This window comes from Aspergillus udagawae, assembly GCF_001078395.1.
Source record: "Aspergillus udagawae IFM 46973 DNA, scaffold_1, whole genome shotgun sequence".
NCBI classification, from domain to species: domain Eukaryota; kingdom Fungi; phylum Ascomycota; class Eurotiomycetes; order Eurotiales; family Aspergillaceae; genus Aspergillus; species Aspergillus udagawae.
This window is the reverse complement of record NW_025091264.1, coordinates 4,918,096-4,931,562: the sequence shown is the minus strand read 5'-3', so window position 1 is coordinate 4,931,562 and position 13,467 is coordinate 4,918,096. Positions and strand designations below refer to the sequence as shown.

At 48.0% G+C, this 13,467-nt stretch overlaps 5 protein-coding genes across 5 annotated transcripts; 4 read left to right on the top strand and 1 right to left on the bottom strand.

Annotated features, from left to right (window-relative positions):
* Window positions 1-693: 693 nt before the first annotated feature.
* Window positions 694-1,577, top strand: Aud_001619 (uncharacterized protein; the record flags this gene model as incomplete). Its single annotated transcript, XM_043287111.1, has 2 exons — window positions 694-813; window positions 873-1,577. The coding sequence occupies 2 exons, from the start codon at window positions 694-696 to the stop codon at window positions 1,575-1,577; spliced, it is 825 nt and encodes a 274-aa protein (XP_043143046.1).
* Window positions 1,578-2,821: 1,244 nt separating this feature from the next.
* Window positions 2,822-3,758, top strand: Aud_001618 (uncharacterized protein; the record flags this gene model as incomplete). The annotated part of the gene is made up of 6 exons (XM_043287110.1): window positions 2,822-2,953; window positions 3,007-3,030; window positions 3,087-3,260; window positions 3,314-3,505; window positions 3,566-3,610; window positions 3,666-3,758. The coding sequence occupies 6 exons, from the start codon at window positions 2,822-2,824 to the stop codon at window positions 3,756-3,758; spliced, it is 660 nt and encodes a 219-aa protein (XP_043143045.1).
* Window positions 3,759-7,263: 3,505 nt separating this feature from the next.
* Window positions 7,264-8,864, top strand: Aud_001617 (uncharacterized protein; the record flags this gene model as incomplete). Its single annotated transcript, XM_043287109.1, has 4 exons — window positions 7,264-7,759; window positions 7,808-8,034; window positions 8,114-8,373; window positions 8,429-8,864. 4 exons carry the CDS (start codon window positions 7,264-7,266, stop codon window positions 8,862-8,864), a joined length of 1,419 nt encoding a protein of 472 aa, XP_043143044.1.
* Window positions 8,865-10,771: 1,907 nt separating this feature from the next.
* Aud_001616 (uncharacterized protein) lies at window positions 10,772-11,347 on the bottom strand (the record flags this gene model as incomplete). Its single annotated transcript, XM_043287108.1, has 1 exon — window positions 10,772-11,347. The coding sequence occupies one exon, from the start codon at window positions 11,345-11,347 to the stop codon at window positions 10,772-10,774; it is 576 nt and encodes a 191-aa protein (XP_043143043.1).
* Window positions 11,348-12,900: 1,553 nt separating this feature from the next.
* On the top strand, window positions 12,901-13,271 carry Aud_001615 (uncharacterized protein; the record flags this gene model as incomplete). Its single annotated transcript, XM_043287107.1, has 3 exons — window positions 12,901-13,044; window positions 13,108-13,172; window positions 13,226-13,271. The coding sequence occupies 3 exons, from the start codon at window positions 12,901-12,903 to the stop codon at window positions 13,269-13,271; spliced, it is 255 nt and encodes an 84-aa protein (XP_043143042.1).
* Between the last annotated feature and the right edge of the window lie 196 nt (window positions 13,272-13,467).

The following is a 13,467-nucleotide window of genomic DNA, read 5'->3' as shown; positions in this document are numbered from 1 at the left end:
CTGTACGACTATTGGGCTGCGTCTGAGCATGAATGATGTTTTGAAATGGCGTATTGGCGAAGATGAGACTTACATCTGGTTATGTACGATTCGCATGGTCACAGGAGGTCAGGATATCACTATAGTACAGCACATTTTTCTGGCGTTAACATGTCGAGAGCTCGAAATGGAAATTATATATGAGTTCTATGATCAATATACATTGGCGAGTTAAAGATCAATGCGACAGTGAATAAGAAGTGCAGGTGGACAACAGATACTCCGAAAATCTGCATGCACAATGGTTCGCAGGACAACTCCACATCTGGCGCTAATGAGCGCTAATGTGAGTGGCGGACAGTAGCAGAGTCTTGGCGCGGGACCCCCGGCTTATATTGACAGCTCCGTCGATCATAGAAGGATTTGCGGGCTTTAATTCAACGAAGGGTCAAAATTGAAAGACTACGCATAATGCCATCAAGCAATCCCCAGCACCCGTTAAACCCATTTGTTGAAGACGTTAGCGACGAAGCAAACGGGAATCATCAGTCAAAAAATTATGATGCACAGCGCAAGCTATTCTCATGGTCGGAGGTGGGTGGATGAATGCATGCTAGCTGGATAGATAATGCACCGTAACATGCCAAGTACTGACGGAGCTTGAAAACAAAGATTTGCAATCGGCATGAGTCCGTCCTGTTGTCTCATCTGGAGATGCTGAATGGTGTGAAGAACCAAGTCGTGGGCGATGGGGACTCCTTCCGACTGGTTTCCTCGATGGCCGAAAAGACGAATAGGTTAGTGATGCAATTCAGGGTAATCAAGAAACATATCGTGAGTCATCCTTAGCTCGTTGTATGGTAATTTCTCTTTGGTTCTGATGGTTCATTCAGATGAATTGTAAGTCTGGTCCCGATTTTGGCCGAAATCTAGGGGGGCAGAAGGGAACTGACGAGGACGAAGCGCGGAATCCCTTTGCGGGTGTGCCTGAGGCAGTGGTGAGTGGTAATAGTCACAGCATCAGCGACTCATCGCAAAGTAATGGCTCAAAAGAAAGAGAAAGAAGGGGGGGAACGCACAAGCGGGCGAGGGCGGACGAGGACGCGCATGAGGATGTCGATGTAATGCAGGCAGAGGCCCAGCTGATGGAGGCGCAGGAGAGCCGGGCGTACGCGGCGATTTCTCGGTCTTCGAAGCGCAAGCGGCTGGATCTAGCTATTCCCGGCGCCGAGCAGGAAGTCGCAGACGTGATGCCTGTAGCGTTAGAGACGGAGGATATTTCAGAGGAAGTCCAGCGGCGATTGAAAATCAAGGAGGAGCGACGCAAGAAGAGAGATGCTAAGCCCGAGAAGAGGAAACGGGATAGCCTTGCGTCGAACGGGAGCGCTTCTGCCTCGTCGCCTGGCGGTGTCGCGAGGCCTAGGAAGAAGAAGGTCAAAACTATAATCTGTGCAGAAAGGGAGGGGAGAGCTGCGACGCACCATTCTCCCTCGCAGACATCAGGTGGCAAATTTGGAGGGAGAAAGCGCGACCCAGAGATTTTGGACGAAAGTCCATCTACGTCAGAAGTGAGAAAAAGACAGCGAAAAGCTTCCTGAGCTGATCTGCGACTTCGATTGGACGATCCTGACTTGGTCGTCTGTCTTTTCGTTCTATTTTAAGCCAGAAACCTTTCCTCAGAGCATGGAACGAAAAGACGGAGAAAAGCTTGTTGAGCATGTTCGTAGGCGTTCTATTGGACGGTATAGGGCTGGTATGCTCGCCCCTTCCTTCTTCTTTGCTCCTCTCTCGCTGCCTTGAACAGTAAAGATCAAAGTCAGGAACGAAAAGACGGAGTTAAGCACCTCAAGTTGATTCTACCAGTTCGAATGGATGACCAGAGCTGGTATGTTGTTTCCCTTCCTTTCTAAGGAAAGGCATTCTCTAAGTATGATGTACAGAACAAAACCTTAAGCTTCAACCAATCATTAAAGATGTAGAATAGTGGAACCAGAGCTCTGAGGAAAATTCTCCAGCGCGTGAGTGCCAATCCTTGAATATGATTGGGGCATTCTCTGCGGAAATGGAAATTGACATGCTATTTATAGGTAGATCCGTCGCTGATAAGCTTATTTCCCCGGAAAATTCAGGAACAGGAATGTGGTACCCCATACAATCTGGGGGGAATCAAGGTGACAACGCACCTTCTCGCCCACAAATCCTGAGAAAAAGAATGATCTCGAGCGCTCTCAGCTCTGGTAGGCATGGCTGCCTTCATGTCAACCGTCTTTCTGACGCATTTACTGCAATGGAGAACCACGGACTCGACGAGGTATTACATCTTCTCTTCGAGCTCCCCTCGTCTATAAGAAGCCCCCCAATTTGCCCCGCGACTCTCTCTCTGATTTCTTTTCTTCTTCAGTCCCAAACCGTGTGCTCAGTTACTTGCTACCGTCAGGTATCAAGTGACTATTCCAGATTCCAACTCGAAGAAACCAAAGAACACCACAAGAGCTCTTTATTACATTTCCACACCGCAGACCTTTATCTCACGCACCCACTGGCTATACGTTGTCTCTCAATAGGGGCTGAAATCGGAGCGTTGCTTTTCAAATCGTTTTGAATTTCAAACTTTTGGACTCCAAAAAAAAGAGCCAAAACAAATCTGCTTTTAAATCGTTTCGCAACTTTTTTTTAACCTTTTTTCACTCACGAAGGAAATAAAGGGATCCGTTCTGGAGAGTAGGCACAACCGACCAGAGCCGGTAGCAGTGGTATACGCCAAAAAAATTTCGCTCCACCTTCGCTCTCTTGAAACTGTTCTTCTTTTATAGCTTTTTTTCCGAGGCAGACCAAAAACCCAATGGCTTCCTATACCAACGGATTCAATACTTTCGGTGGCGACATGGCCCGGTTTCTTCAAGCTTCTGCTTCCAATGGCCACCAACCGAACGGAACTGGACAATTTGGCGGTAACACCAACCGCAATGGACATGTAAGTGTCTGTCTCTCTGGTGCGATATGTACTCCTTGCTAACTGGCTTGTAGGGTCGCGTGAATCGCAACCAAAATGTATCTATCACTTCCTCTTTGTTCTGTTATTTAAGGCACAAGCTGACTTCCTCTAGTCCCTTCGTGGGAACAGACGGCGAGGAGGAAACGCTGGCGGTCAGAGACCCAACCAGCAGCCTCGTCTTTCTCCTAATACTCCAAATCCGAATGGGGCGAACACTCACAAGCGTGGGAACAATCCCAGACGGCAGGGCAATTCGCCCAACAACGGACAGCCTCGGCAAAATGCGGTACGTTCTTTGCTGTTCGACTTTTTATGACTATCAAGCTGACAAAACAATAGGCGCCTAGACACCCGGGCAACAACAACAACTACAACTACAAGCAGCGTCGTGCACAGCAGCTTCATGCTGCTTTCACACGCACCCGGGATGGTGACGTTGTGATGAAGGACGCATTTGTTGCACCCATCACGGCCCCGGCTGAAGAAGATAGAGACGTGGTTATGACAGACGCCCCTCCCCTCCCCGAAACGGTAAGTTCCTGTCCTAGGACCAAATCGAGGTTTATGATCGGCGTACTTACACCTTTATAGAGGGCCGAGTATCTCGCTCGGGGGGCTTTGGCAATGAGCTGGATTGTGAGTTCAATTTTCTCCCTCCTTTACTTGACAGCAATTGCTGACGATTTCTCAGGCCACAGCCATGTTGAACCTCACTGTGAACGACGAGGCTCAGGGGAGCACCACCACCGGCCTCCATGTGGTGGGTTCCCCTTTCTACTTCTAAGTTGTCCTTTTTACTTCCGGGGGGCGCCAGGATAGCCCAGCAAATTGTCCATTCTGGGCACTGGCACGCCAAACCCCCCGCGAACCTGACATACCTAGGGACGTTGGCATTGGCAATGTCACGTCCCACCCACCATTGCTTGACTGCTTGTGGTGCCTGACGGGAGAACAACAACAAAAAACGCATAAGTGTTCTGACCGGGAAAAGCGAAACCAAGAAAGCGACAACATCACAATCGCAAAGAACAAAACAACGAACGAAAAAGGTTTCACCTGCACACACCATTTGAACGATGCTCCTGCGATTGCTGGCCGCCCTATTGAGGGCCCCAATAGGTGTCGGCCGGGTCGCCTTCGTTCACGACTTCGACTCTCTCTCTTCTCGAGTGTCAATTTTGGGCTAGCAGCGTCAACATGGTGGTTAATCGTTCAATCGTCGAAAAAACCCATCCGATCCACAAACCGAGAAACCTTCAGTCGAGTCGATACAATCAATCTGCGGCGACAAGCCAATTCCATTTCCAAATCTGCAACATCAACAACTACAGCAACCTTATGGCAAGCCTTGCGTTTAATTCAATCTACCTTCGCCTTATCGACTGCTCCAATGCAGCGATTGAACATTCGATCGGACATCTTCGACCTCCACTTACCGACTGAACAATCATCAAGGAACAAAGTGAACAAGGGAATTGGCCGGCGCCGGCCACGGGATTGGGAAATCCCAGCGGAGGAAACATTGAAGTCTCAGTCAAGAGACATATTGAAACATCCCATCAAGGGATTCTTGGGGAAGATGTAGTCGGATCCACATGAGGTGGGAGACACCTTTTTTGTTTGAGAAGGAGAGAGGGGATTGGTCCAAGTGATCAAATCCATTTTAACAATTTTCTTTCCACATGAAGTGGGAGAACAGTTTTATATCAGGGGATGAGACAGGACTAGCCTCCAGGGCCTAGCTCCTATGAGAGTTGACAGTTCTCACCACACTTGATGTGGGAGAACTTTTTTTTTTCTTTTTTATTTTCCTGGGGATGAAGGAAGGACTGGCTCACTGAGTCCACCTCCTCATGAGGGTTGAACGTTCTCACCACAGCAGTGGGAGGACATCTTTTTATCCGGGGACGAAAGAGAAAGAGAGACTTGAAACTTTGAAAAAGCTGGTAAAAAGACAAAAAGAGACAGCTGGAGGACAGATTTGGGTTATGGGTTCCTTGTTATATTGATGTATCCCGTTCAAGGTTTTTACCTCGATCACAGAGAAATGTGACGAGGATGTTTTCCTTGATCCACTGCCCGAATGGGGGGATTTTGTTGTATATGTCGATTTCTTTACTTTCTACCTTTTTTTTTTTTTCTCTCTCTTTTAAAGAAATGCTCGAGTTTCCTTTCAACTATTTCTCACCTTCTACTTTCAAGTGGACCGTAGAGTGTAGATGCGGATGTAGACTGTCCTCAGCAACGTAGTAGCTGCCCTGCCTTTCACAGGACACATAATTTGTATCTATCACAGCCATGTATGGGCTATGGGCTGTAGGCAAGAACCCATGGGTAGGTTGTGCTGAGGTCTAACAAGTACTAGATTTTATCCCCTGCCCTGAAAGAAGCCTCTTAACGCAGTCGTCTTGGGGAGGGGTATCAAGGACACGAAGCAGTATAATTACTGCTGAATCACACGTATAAGTAAGAGCTCAAGACTACCTCGAATTCAATCCAAATCAACTTTTGCAAACTTACGTATCTTTCCATCCAAGTTTTTTCCACAGTAACCTTGATTCTTCTACTGGTCGCCAGCAACAGCAATGTTACTCTAGAGTCAAGTTTCTTAGTTACTTTATTGTGCAGTAAACTACATTCCAGGCCGGTTTCCTCTTACATCTTATCTAGTGCTGTATGTATCAGACGTCAGGAAGTTAGAGCAAAAAGGGAGATCTGCAGATCTAACCGACCCTTCCACCTAGTTTCAGATTCGCCCTAGCGTCGTTTAATCGATTTTATCCACTGCTTTTCGGTTTTTTGGCGCTTGGAACCTGAGACCCCCAGACTTACTGTGTATAATTATATATTGTTAGCTTTATCGTACCGTAAGGAATGCATTCAATTATGACCGCTTCAAACCAAGGTAGTGACAACATCCTTCAGAATGGTCAACATAAGCAAACGTCGAGCATGGGTAATGAAGAACATTCACCATCCCTTACTAGATTATAGCTTAGGGCTTGTATGCCACATGATATACTGTTGCCTGCTGATTGCCACTCTTACTGTTAGTCCTGTGACAAGGGATTACTCCATAGAACATATACGTACAGCTATTAAAAGCACTGCTTTTAATTCTACCTTCTCATCATTAACCATCGACCATCAACGTTCCATAAAAATCATCTCTTTCCATCAGAGACTAAGGTACTAATTAAGAATCCTAATATTCCTATATCTGTACTAATTTAATCCAGGTTGCAATAAAGATATTTATTAACAATATCTATTATCAGGTTATTAAGTGGCACCTACTCGCTAAACTTCCTAGTATATTTAACCTAGTTATAGTTAGTACCTCTACTAATGATAATCTGCTTCACTTAGCCACTAAATCACCTGAGATTTACTACTACAGGGCTAAGGCACTGTAGCTTTAAGATGCCCTAGAGCAAAGCCTTCAGGACCTTACAGTTTGATTATTGTATCTGACTGTTTGCTCTGTCTTGTGGCTTTTCCTCCCTTTTGGGGTTTCCACAGACTTGACGCAAATGCGGGGGTATTGCTGTAGTTTGAACGCGTTCTTGCTCATACTTGTTTTACTATTGAATTAGTTCTAAGAAGATTCGTGCCCATTGCGACGACGTCTTCAATATAGCTATAAGAGCGCACACCTCGGCTCGTGCTTCCATGGTTCTAGTAGGAAAAAAGCTACTATAGGTACCGCATCGGTGCGACTGGTGAATATCATGACGGCTCAACAAGCCTTGTTCAATTAGTCAATGAACCTGTTTCTACAGCATATAGGGGTTTTTAGTTGTTCCAGTATATCCTGTACTAGAGTACCTAATTAATGCCTTAAGATCAAAGTCTCAAGGCACAGCTCTTCCCGGAGTGGAATGATGGTAGCTTTGGGGTTGATTTGTGAATTACCATGGATCTAACCTCTCAATGACTTAGGTCATACTTGACATTCACCATCTTGATTCAAGTACAAGAGAATTATTCCAGTACATGCTACCATCGAAGTGATGTTTTCTTTCTTATCAAGTGACATCTGCTGTGGGGTAGCCTTCTCTCACTTCACAATCACCCAGCGCTCTCTCTCCCTTCTTTTCTTTTCCCTTCCGCGACCCCGTCTTGTGTTGTTTTTCCCTCACTTTCTCATCTTCCATCAACCATCCCTCCATATATCTTTCCCTCATCTTCTCGTTTCTGAATTCTGATAATCCATCCATCTATCCATCAATCATTGTTGTCTTCATTAGAAACTCCTCTGTGTCCCTCTGTTTCGGTATCCCGCTGCCATGGAGTCTGCCAGGGAGCTGGTCGAACGGCCAGTCCCTCACTTGAATCAAAGTCGTGGCACTACGAACGCCTCTATCTCAGGAGAGGATATCTCAGCTCGGTTTCTCCATGAGTGGATTGGCTTCCCCAGGCAGGTGCTGACATTGTGCAACACGTTGAGTCTCGATGCCAATGTCTCTGTAACTGACGACTCCGACATGAATGAGCACTACCATGTTGGCAATGAGTTGGGACTTACTGGAAGATTCAACAAACACGTCTGCGACCCAGTCGCCAAGGTCCTTTCCGTGACGGAGCACGCTCACCTTACCTTTGGGGATTTTCAAGCGGCTGTTCACACGCAATGTAGCGATGTACCTGGCGTTGTTGTGCTTTCTGTACCGAGATTAAACGTCATAACCGTCGGGGAACTCAAAACCTTTTGGACGGTTTTGCTAGAGGACTATCCAGTTAATGAAGGCCCGGCGAATATAGCCCCAATGCAGCCGCATTTCGGTATTATGAACCCTACAGAAACACGTGCTCACTTGCTGATGTATATAGGCCAATTGGTGTCCTACATGCGGACCAACCGACTGAAATACGGCTTCCTTTCTACCTATCGCAGCACCGTGTTTGTTCGCAGGACTGGCGATTTTCGATTTGAGTTGTCTCTGCCCATCCATGAACAAGCAACGAACCCATCCCTCCGCCAGTGTTTCGTTGCGTTTTGTCTTCTCGCTTCTCAGGACGGCAAATACAAAGAGGCACCGGACTTCAATCCCGCCCGCGTGAGTGCCACCTAGTCTTTCGGCCAGGTAGGGTCCTGGAAATTCGCAATTGGCAAGCTAATTCCTTTCTCGTTGGCAGTTGAAAATCCCTTTTGAACCATTCGTTCAAGCCTCTATGCGACCATCTCCCTTTCGTAATGAAGTGGCCACGAAAACTAACACTCCACGAGAAGCCATGGGATCTGAGTCGATCCTCTTCGGAGGCGAAGATGGAGTGGCCCAGGAATGGGTCAACTGCCATCGGCTAATCAAAGTATCTCATACCAAAGCACTCTATGAGGTTACCTGGAACGGTCAGCCCGCTATTGCGAAATGTTGGTCAAACGCACGTCACCAAGGGTACGAGCACTTCATCTAGCACTAATGTCGACAGAACCGCTGACCGTAATTCCAGATACGTACACGAGGTCAGCACATACGAGAGGTTGTACCAGTTGGAGCCAGCAGGCTTCGAGTTTTTCGCCCCTCTTCAGACTCACGGAAAAATCGTCTGCTCCTCGATATTCCCCAAAGGACACATCATGATAGTCAAGAAAGTCCAAGGCGAGCCCTTGGACCGTCAGTGGGACCTCCTCTCTTCGGATCACCGGGACCATATACGCGCGACTATCCACAAGGCCGTCGAGGTGTTGAGACGCATCGGGTACATATCAGTTGATTCGGGAAAACACAATGTCCTCTACGCACCAGGCACCCGGACTGTAACCATGGTGGATTTCGAGCTGATGCAGAAGTGTGATCAGAGCACGATGAGCGCGGAACTCCCAGAGATGCATGCTATCTTCGGAAAGCCGCCCGCATCCGGTTCTCAGCGCCATCTGGGTGGTTAATTCTCGGTCTGTGGTCTCACCGTCCTGCGTGGTTCCATATCATTCTGGGACAAGTGAGCAGCATCCTCTTTCGACCGCTGATCCGCAGGTGTTGCATTGGCAAGTGGTGGTTATTCGCTACGCTTTATTTACGTGGGATGCTTTTCTTTTTTCAGATGCCTTTGCTCTTTGATACACCGTTGCTTGCAACCAGGTTGATAGTCAGTTGATAGCCGGTTTCAGGGTCTCGGGTACGGTCACCGTGGTGTAGAATTCGCGATTGCACATATACGACAGCACAATCCTCAAGCAAAGCAGTTGGGGGTGATGTCGACCCCACCGGAAGGGAAGACGAGTGGAAATCCGGCGAAGAATGTGAAGCCTGAAGATTCGCCTTATCAATTTTACCAGAAACTTGGGGTCAGGCAGATTGCGCCGCCAGATGAAGATGGAGAGATTATGATGTCAATAGACTTGTAGATTTCAATATTCGCGATTTGCTAATTGCCCATGGGTCAAATTCAGGTTCTGGTTTCAAAAGCCACAGTATTCGAAGATGTATTACTGTAATACCTGTTGTGCTGTCGCTCTTTCTTCGGCTGGAAGGTCAGCATTGACCGAAGCGTCGCCTCGAACACCCTCCTCTCTTTCACCTGTCCGCGCCTTCTCCCGAATCCCCTATAGGTGAAAGGGCTCCGCTCCCAATAGACGCGGAATAGTTATCGAGTGGACAAGTGAAGAAATAACTGGGTTCAAGTTTTCGAATGACAAGATCCGGCCTAAATGGTGGCTGCACCATCTTTGAATGGCCTACTCTCATGTATATTAGGAACAGATAGTTACGGCATAGCTACTTGACATGCCGTAGATAGCGACTAGTTGTTAATAGCCGGGGAAGAACTCTGACCAGTCACTTTCCACACCTATGCATTCATACTGGTAGATGGTCGATTCCGCTTCTAACGCCATCGCCGTCGAGGTCGATCTAGTGTAGAGACAGAGGAGGAATTGGAGACATTTGGGGGCGGCGACTGCTATAGACATCAGTATTGGGACAATCCCGATATGCTGGTAAATGTGTTAGAGAACCCAGATGGTCAGTTCCCGACCCTCTTCCCTTGGGATTCCTGGTTAGACTTCTGGACAATGACGGCGGACGGGGATGGACTACCCGATAACCTGAAACCCGGCGAGCGGCTCCGATACCAGTCCAAGGGAAATACACTGAACTGGTGAGATTGGGGAACGGCCGAGGCTCACACCTAGACCATCATAACGCTGCCGGCTTCGGGGGTGGAACTGATTTCGAACCCTACCTAAGGATAATGAAGGCCAGCCGAAAGTGGTCGTACCGGCGTCAAACATTGTGGAGTGGACAGTGGTTGGTGACTGTACTGTTCCTGTTTTGAACTCTGCCCCTGTGTGTTTTTGTTCTAGCGAGTAGCGCTATTATAATGTCAACTCCAGGTCTTGGGGGTAGTACCTGTTTTCTCTGCCATCAAAGTCAGTTATTAATTACTGGTATAGACTGGGATAGCCCAGCAGGTGCGTCGACAACCGACATGCCCCGAGACCTTTGCAGAGTATGATTGCCTAGCATTTCATGCGCGACGCAAAACAACTGGACGAGTTCGATTGTATAAGTATCATCCCCTGCCTATTCAAGGAAACCTAGATGAATCATTAATATGAACCAGATGGCTACGAAAAAATTTCAGTACTTTTCAAAGGTTATATCATAGTAAATGATTCTCCGCCATTCAACAGGTTTCCCGTCAAGTACCAGCTGTACGAAAAGCGGCCGTGCCTCACGGAGCCTTGAATGGCTTGAAGTTATCATTGACCAACGCCAAACTCCAAAGCTTTCCAAACCAATATGTACATGCTATATCATACAACTCAGCCATGAAAACCACCACTGCATAACATCATTCCTTTTTCGACTCCTCCTTGGCCCCGTCCTTCTGTCCCCACGTCCACACATCCCAAATATGCTCCTTGATCAAATCCCCATACCCCTTCCCCTCTTCCAACGCCTTCTGCTCCTCCCTCAGCCGCCGCTCCTTCCACCCCTCCGTCTCCCCACCCATCCAAATCCGCTCCGCAACCCCCTTCTCCTGCGCCTGCCTCGCCTTCAACTTCTCCAGCTCCTCGCCCACCAGTCCTCCTTGGCGGATCTGCGCATCCCGCGCCGCACGCAGTTTCGCCTGGACTTCCTGCGCCCGCTGGCTGGGGAGATCGGATATGGCAAGTGACGGGGTGGAGGCGATACGCGCCTCGATGCGCTCGACGATACTGCGCCCTGTGTGTTCGCGGGTGAGGTGGTTTGCGGAGACGCAGAAGGCGCCTGTTAGGAGGACGGTGAGGTGGTCTAGTTTTCTTGGGGGGAGGGCGATGAGCACCGGCGAGGCGACGAGGAAGGTTAGGGCGGCGTAGTGTTTGAAGCGGATGTAGTCTGCTTCTCGGATGGAGTGCATATCTTGTTCGGGGTTGTTTGCGGTCATTTTGATGTGGTGCGATCTGAGATACTCGTATTGAGATAGTGGATTCAGAGGAAGTGAGCTTGTTCAGGGATGATTTGCATTGATTAGAATTTCGAGACGGGTTGCCTGTTTATTTGATTTCTGAAGACTGTGATGTCGACAGTAGTTGATGCAAAATTTACGGTGGCCGAAGTAGCCAGAGATGCAGTCCTGGCCGGCATTTTCCGCGCTGCCTGGTCATTCAGGCACAGCACTTCAGGTACTCCGTACATCAAGGGTAGTACCTGTACTTTCTGAGCAACACATTCGAGGTTAGAAAATGGGCGCATTTAAATCACCCTCGTATCTTCTAGGGCATAGAAAATCCGAAATTGTTCATTGGGCAGTCAGGTTCTACTAGATCGATCAGTTTAACACACCGGATGGGGAATTGATATAAGGCTATATAGCCATCAGACGTCTCGGTTGAAACAGATATCATATCCTTAAGCACGCGTATTTGAGAAATGATGACTTAACACAAAAAAGATCTGAACTGCCATTGTGATGAGAGATCACTCAAAACGATGATCAACGTCAGGGCTAATCACGTGATTCCGTGGTCTATTCAAAAGAACGCTCCTATCTCCACAACATCGCCATTGAGTCCCCCCATTGCATAACGAAATATGAAATGACGCTGATACATGGTGATTGAAATCCTGCGTAATGCGGATGGTCATTGTGGAACGTGGACCGCAACGTAATAATGTGCCTAGCCAGCCCTATGAGACTGAGATCATCTCGGCCTTCGGCACCGACCAGTGTCCTAAGAATAGCCCCCCCACCGAGCTGGGCAAATGGAGCTTGAGCAAAGCTTAGCCACAAACAAGGCCGGACATTGGACTTTGATCCGTGCTTTCACCGCATGGAAAATGAGGTTGCCTAATCGTGCTAACAAGCCACAATGATTGTGGACCTGAGACACGGAGAGACTGCTCGGCAACCTTGTCTCACGTTAACTGTATTCTCACTGAGGGATTTGTCGATGTTCCCCAATAAAACCATGAGGTCAATTCGACTGTCGGGCGCTTCTTCTGTTGGCGTCTCCAGGCTGACAGGATAACGCTCTCGAAAATGCAACTTCAAAGTCTATTAAATAATGATGCGACACTGAATGAAGGATGAATTTAGGGTAAGAATCATCAAAATGACAAAGAAGACTCCACCGACAACGCAAGTCGGCAGGGCTGAGCGCCAAAGAGCGTGGATTCTTTCTGTGCCATGAGTGGTCCACTCCTCCCCAACCATATGATTTCCTCCCGTACTCGCAGTTTCAGTGTTGACTTTCCAATTCGAGCACTCTAATTCCGACTATTAAACTTAGTGGCGGTGCTATTGTACTCTTATCTTTTACCAGCGTTTCTACCAGGGAAGCCAGGGCTCGCAAGTACATAAACCCACCTTCTCCCCGTGCTTGTCTTCTTTCCCATTCAACTCTCGCCGATCTCTCCGCATCCTCATCTCATCCTCATCATATCACACTCTTCTTAACTCTACTCTCTCTCTTACAATTACATTACTTATAAACTAAAATGGGCCTCTTCGACTTCTTCAAATCCTCCAAGGACTCTGCTCCCACCCAGCAACAACCCACCTGGGACCCTAACACCCTCACCATGCAGCAGCCCGCTAGCCCCGAGGCCCCATCTACAGAGCGTACCGTGACTGAGCAACCGGTTCGTTTCCATCCACCAATTCATCCCTGTAGAACAGGAATAGAATACTGAATGTGTCTACAGAATAACCAGGAGGCCATGAAGATGCAGCTGCGCGGTGGTGGCGCTGGAGATGTTTGCTGTGGAGTGTATGGCACCCGTTGTACTAGCATGACGTTGAAAATTGGCTAATGTGGATTAGTTGCGCCGGTATCCTCTGCTTCGAGTGCTGTGAGGAGTGCTGTTAAGCATTGTTATCGCTGTTTCGGGGTTCGGGCTCACAAGGATGGAGGCGATGAGCTACGAATTCATGGTTCAGGTAGCCGCTCGGTTCCTACTGGTGTTGTTTGCCTTGAAGACTTTTTTGGCAATGTTGTTTTGTCCTACGATGCTCGTTATACCCATCGCTAGCTGATTGCTAGTCATAGAGAATGAATTCTTGCA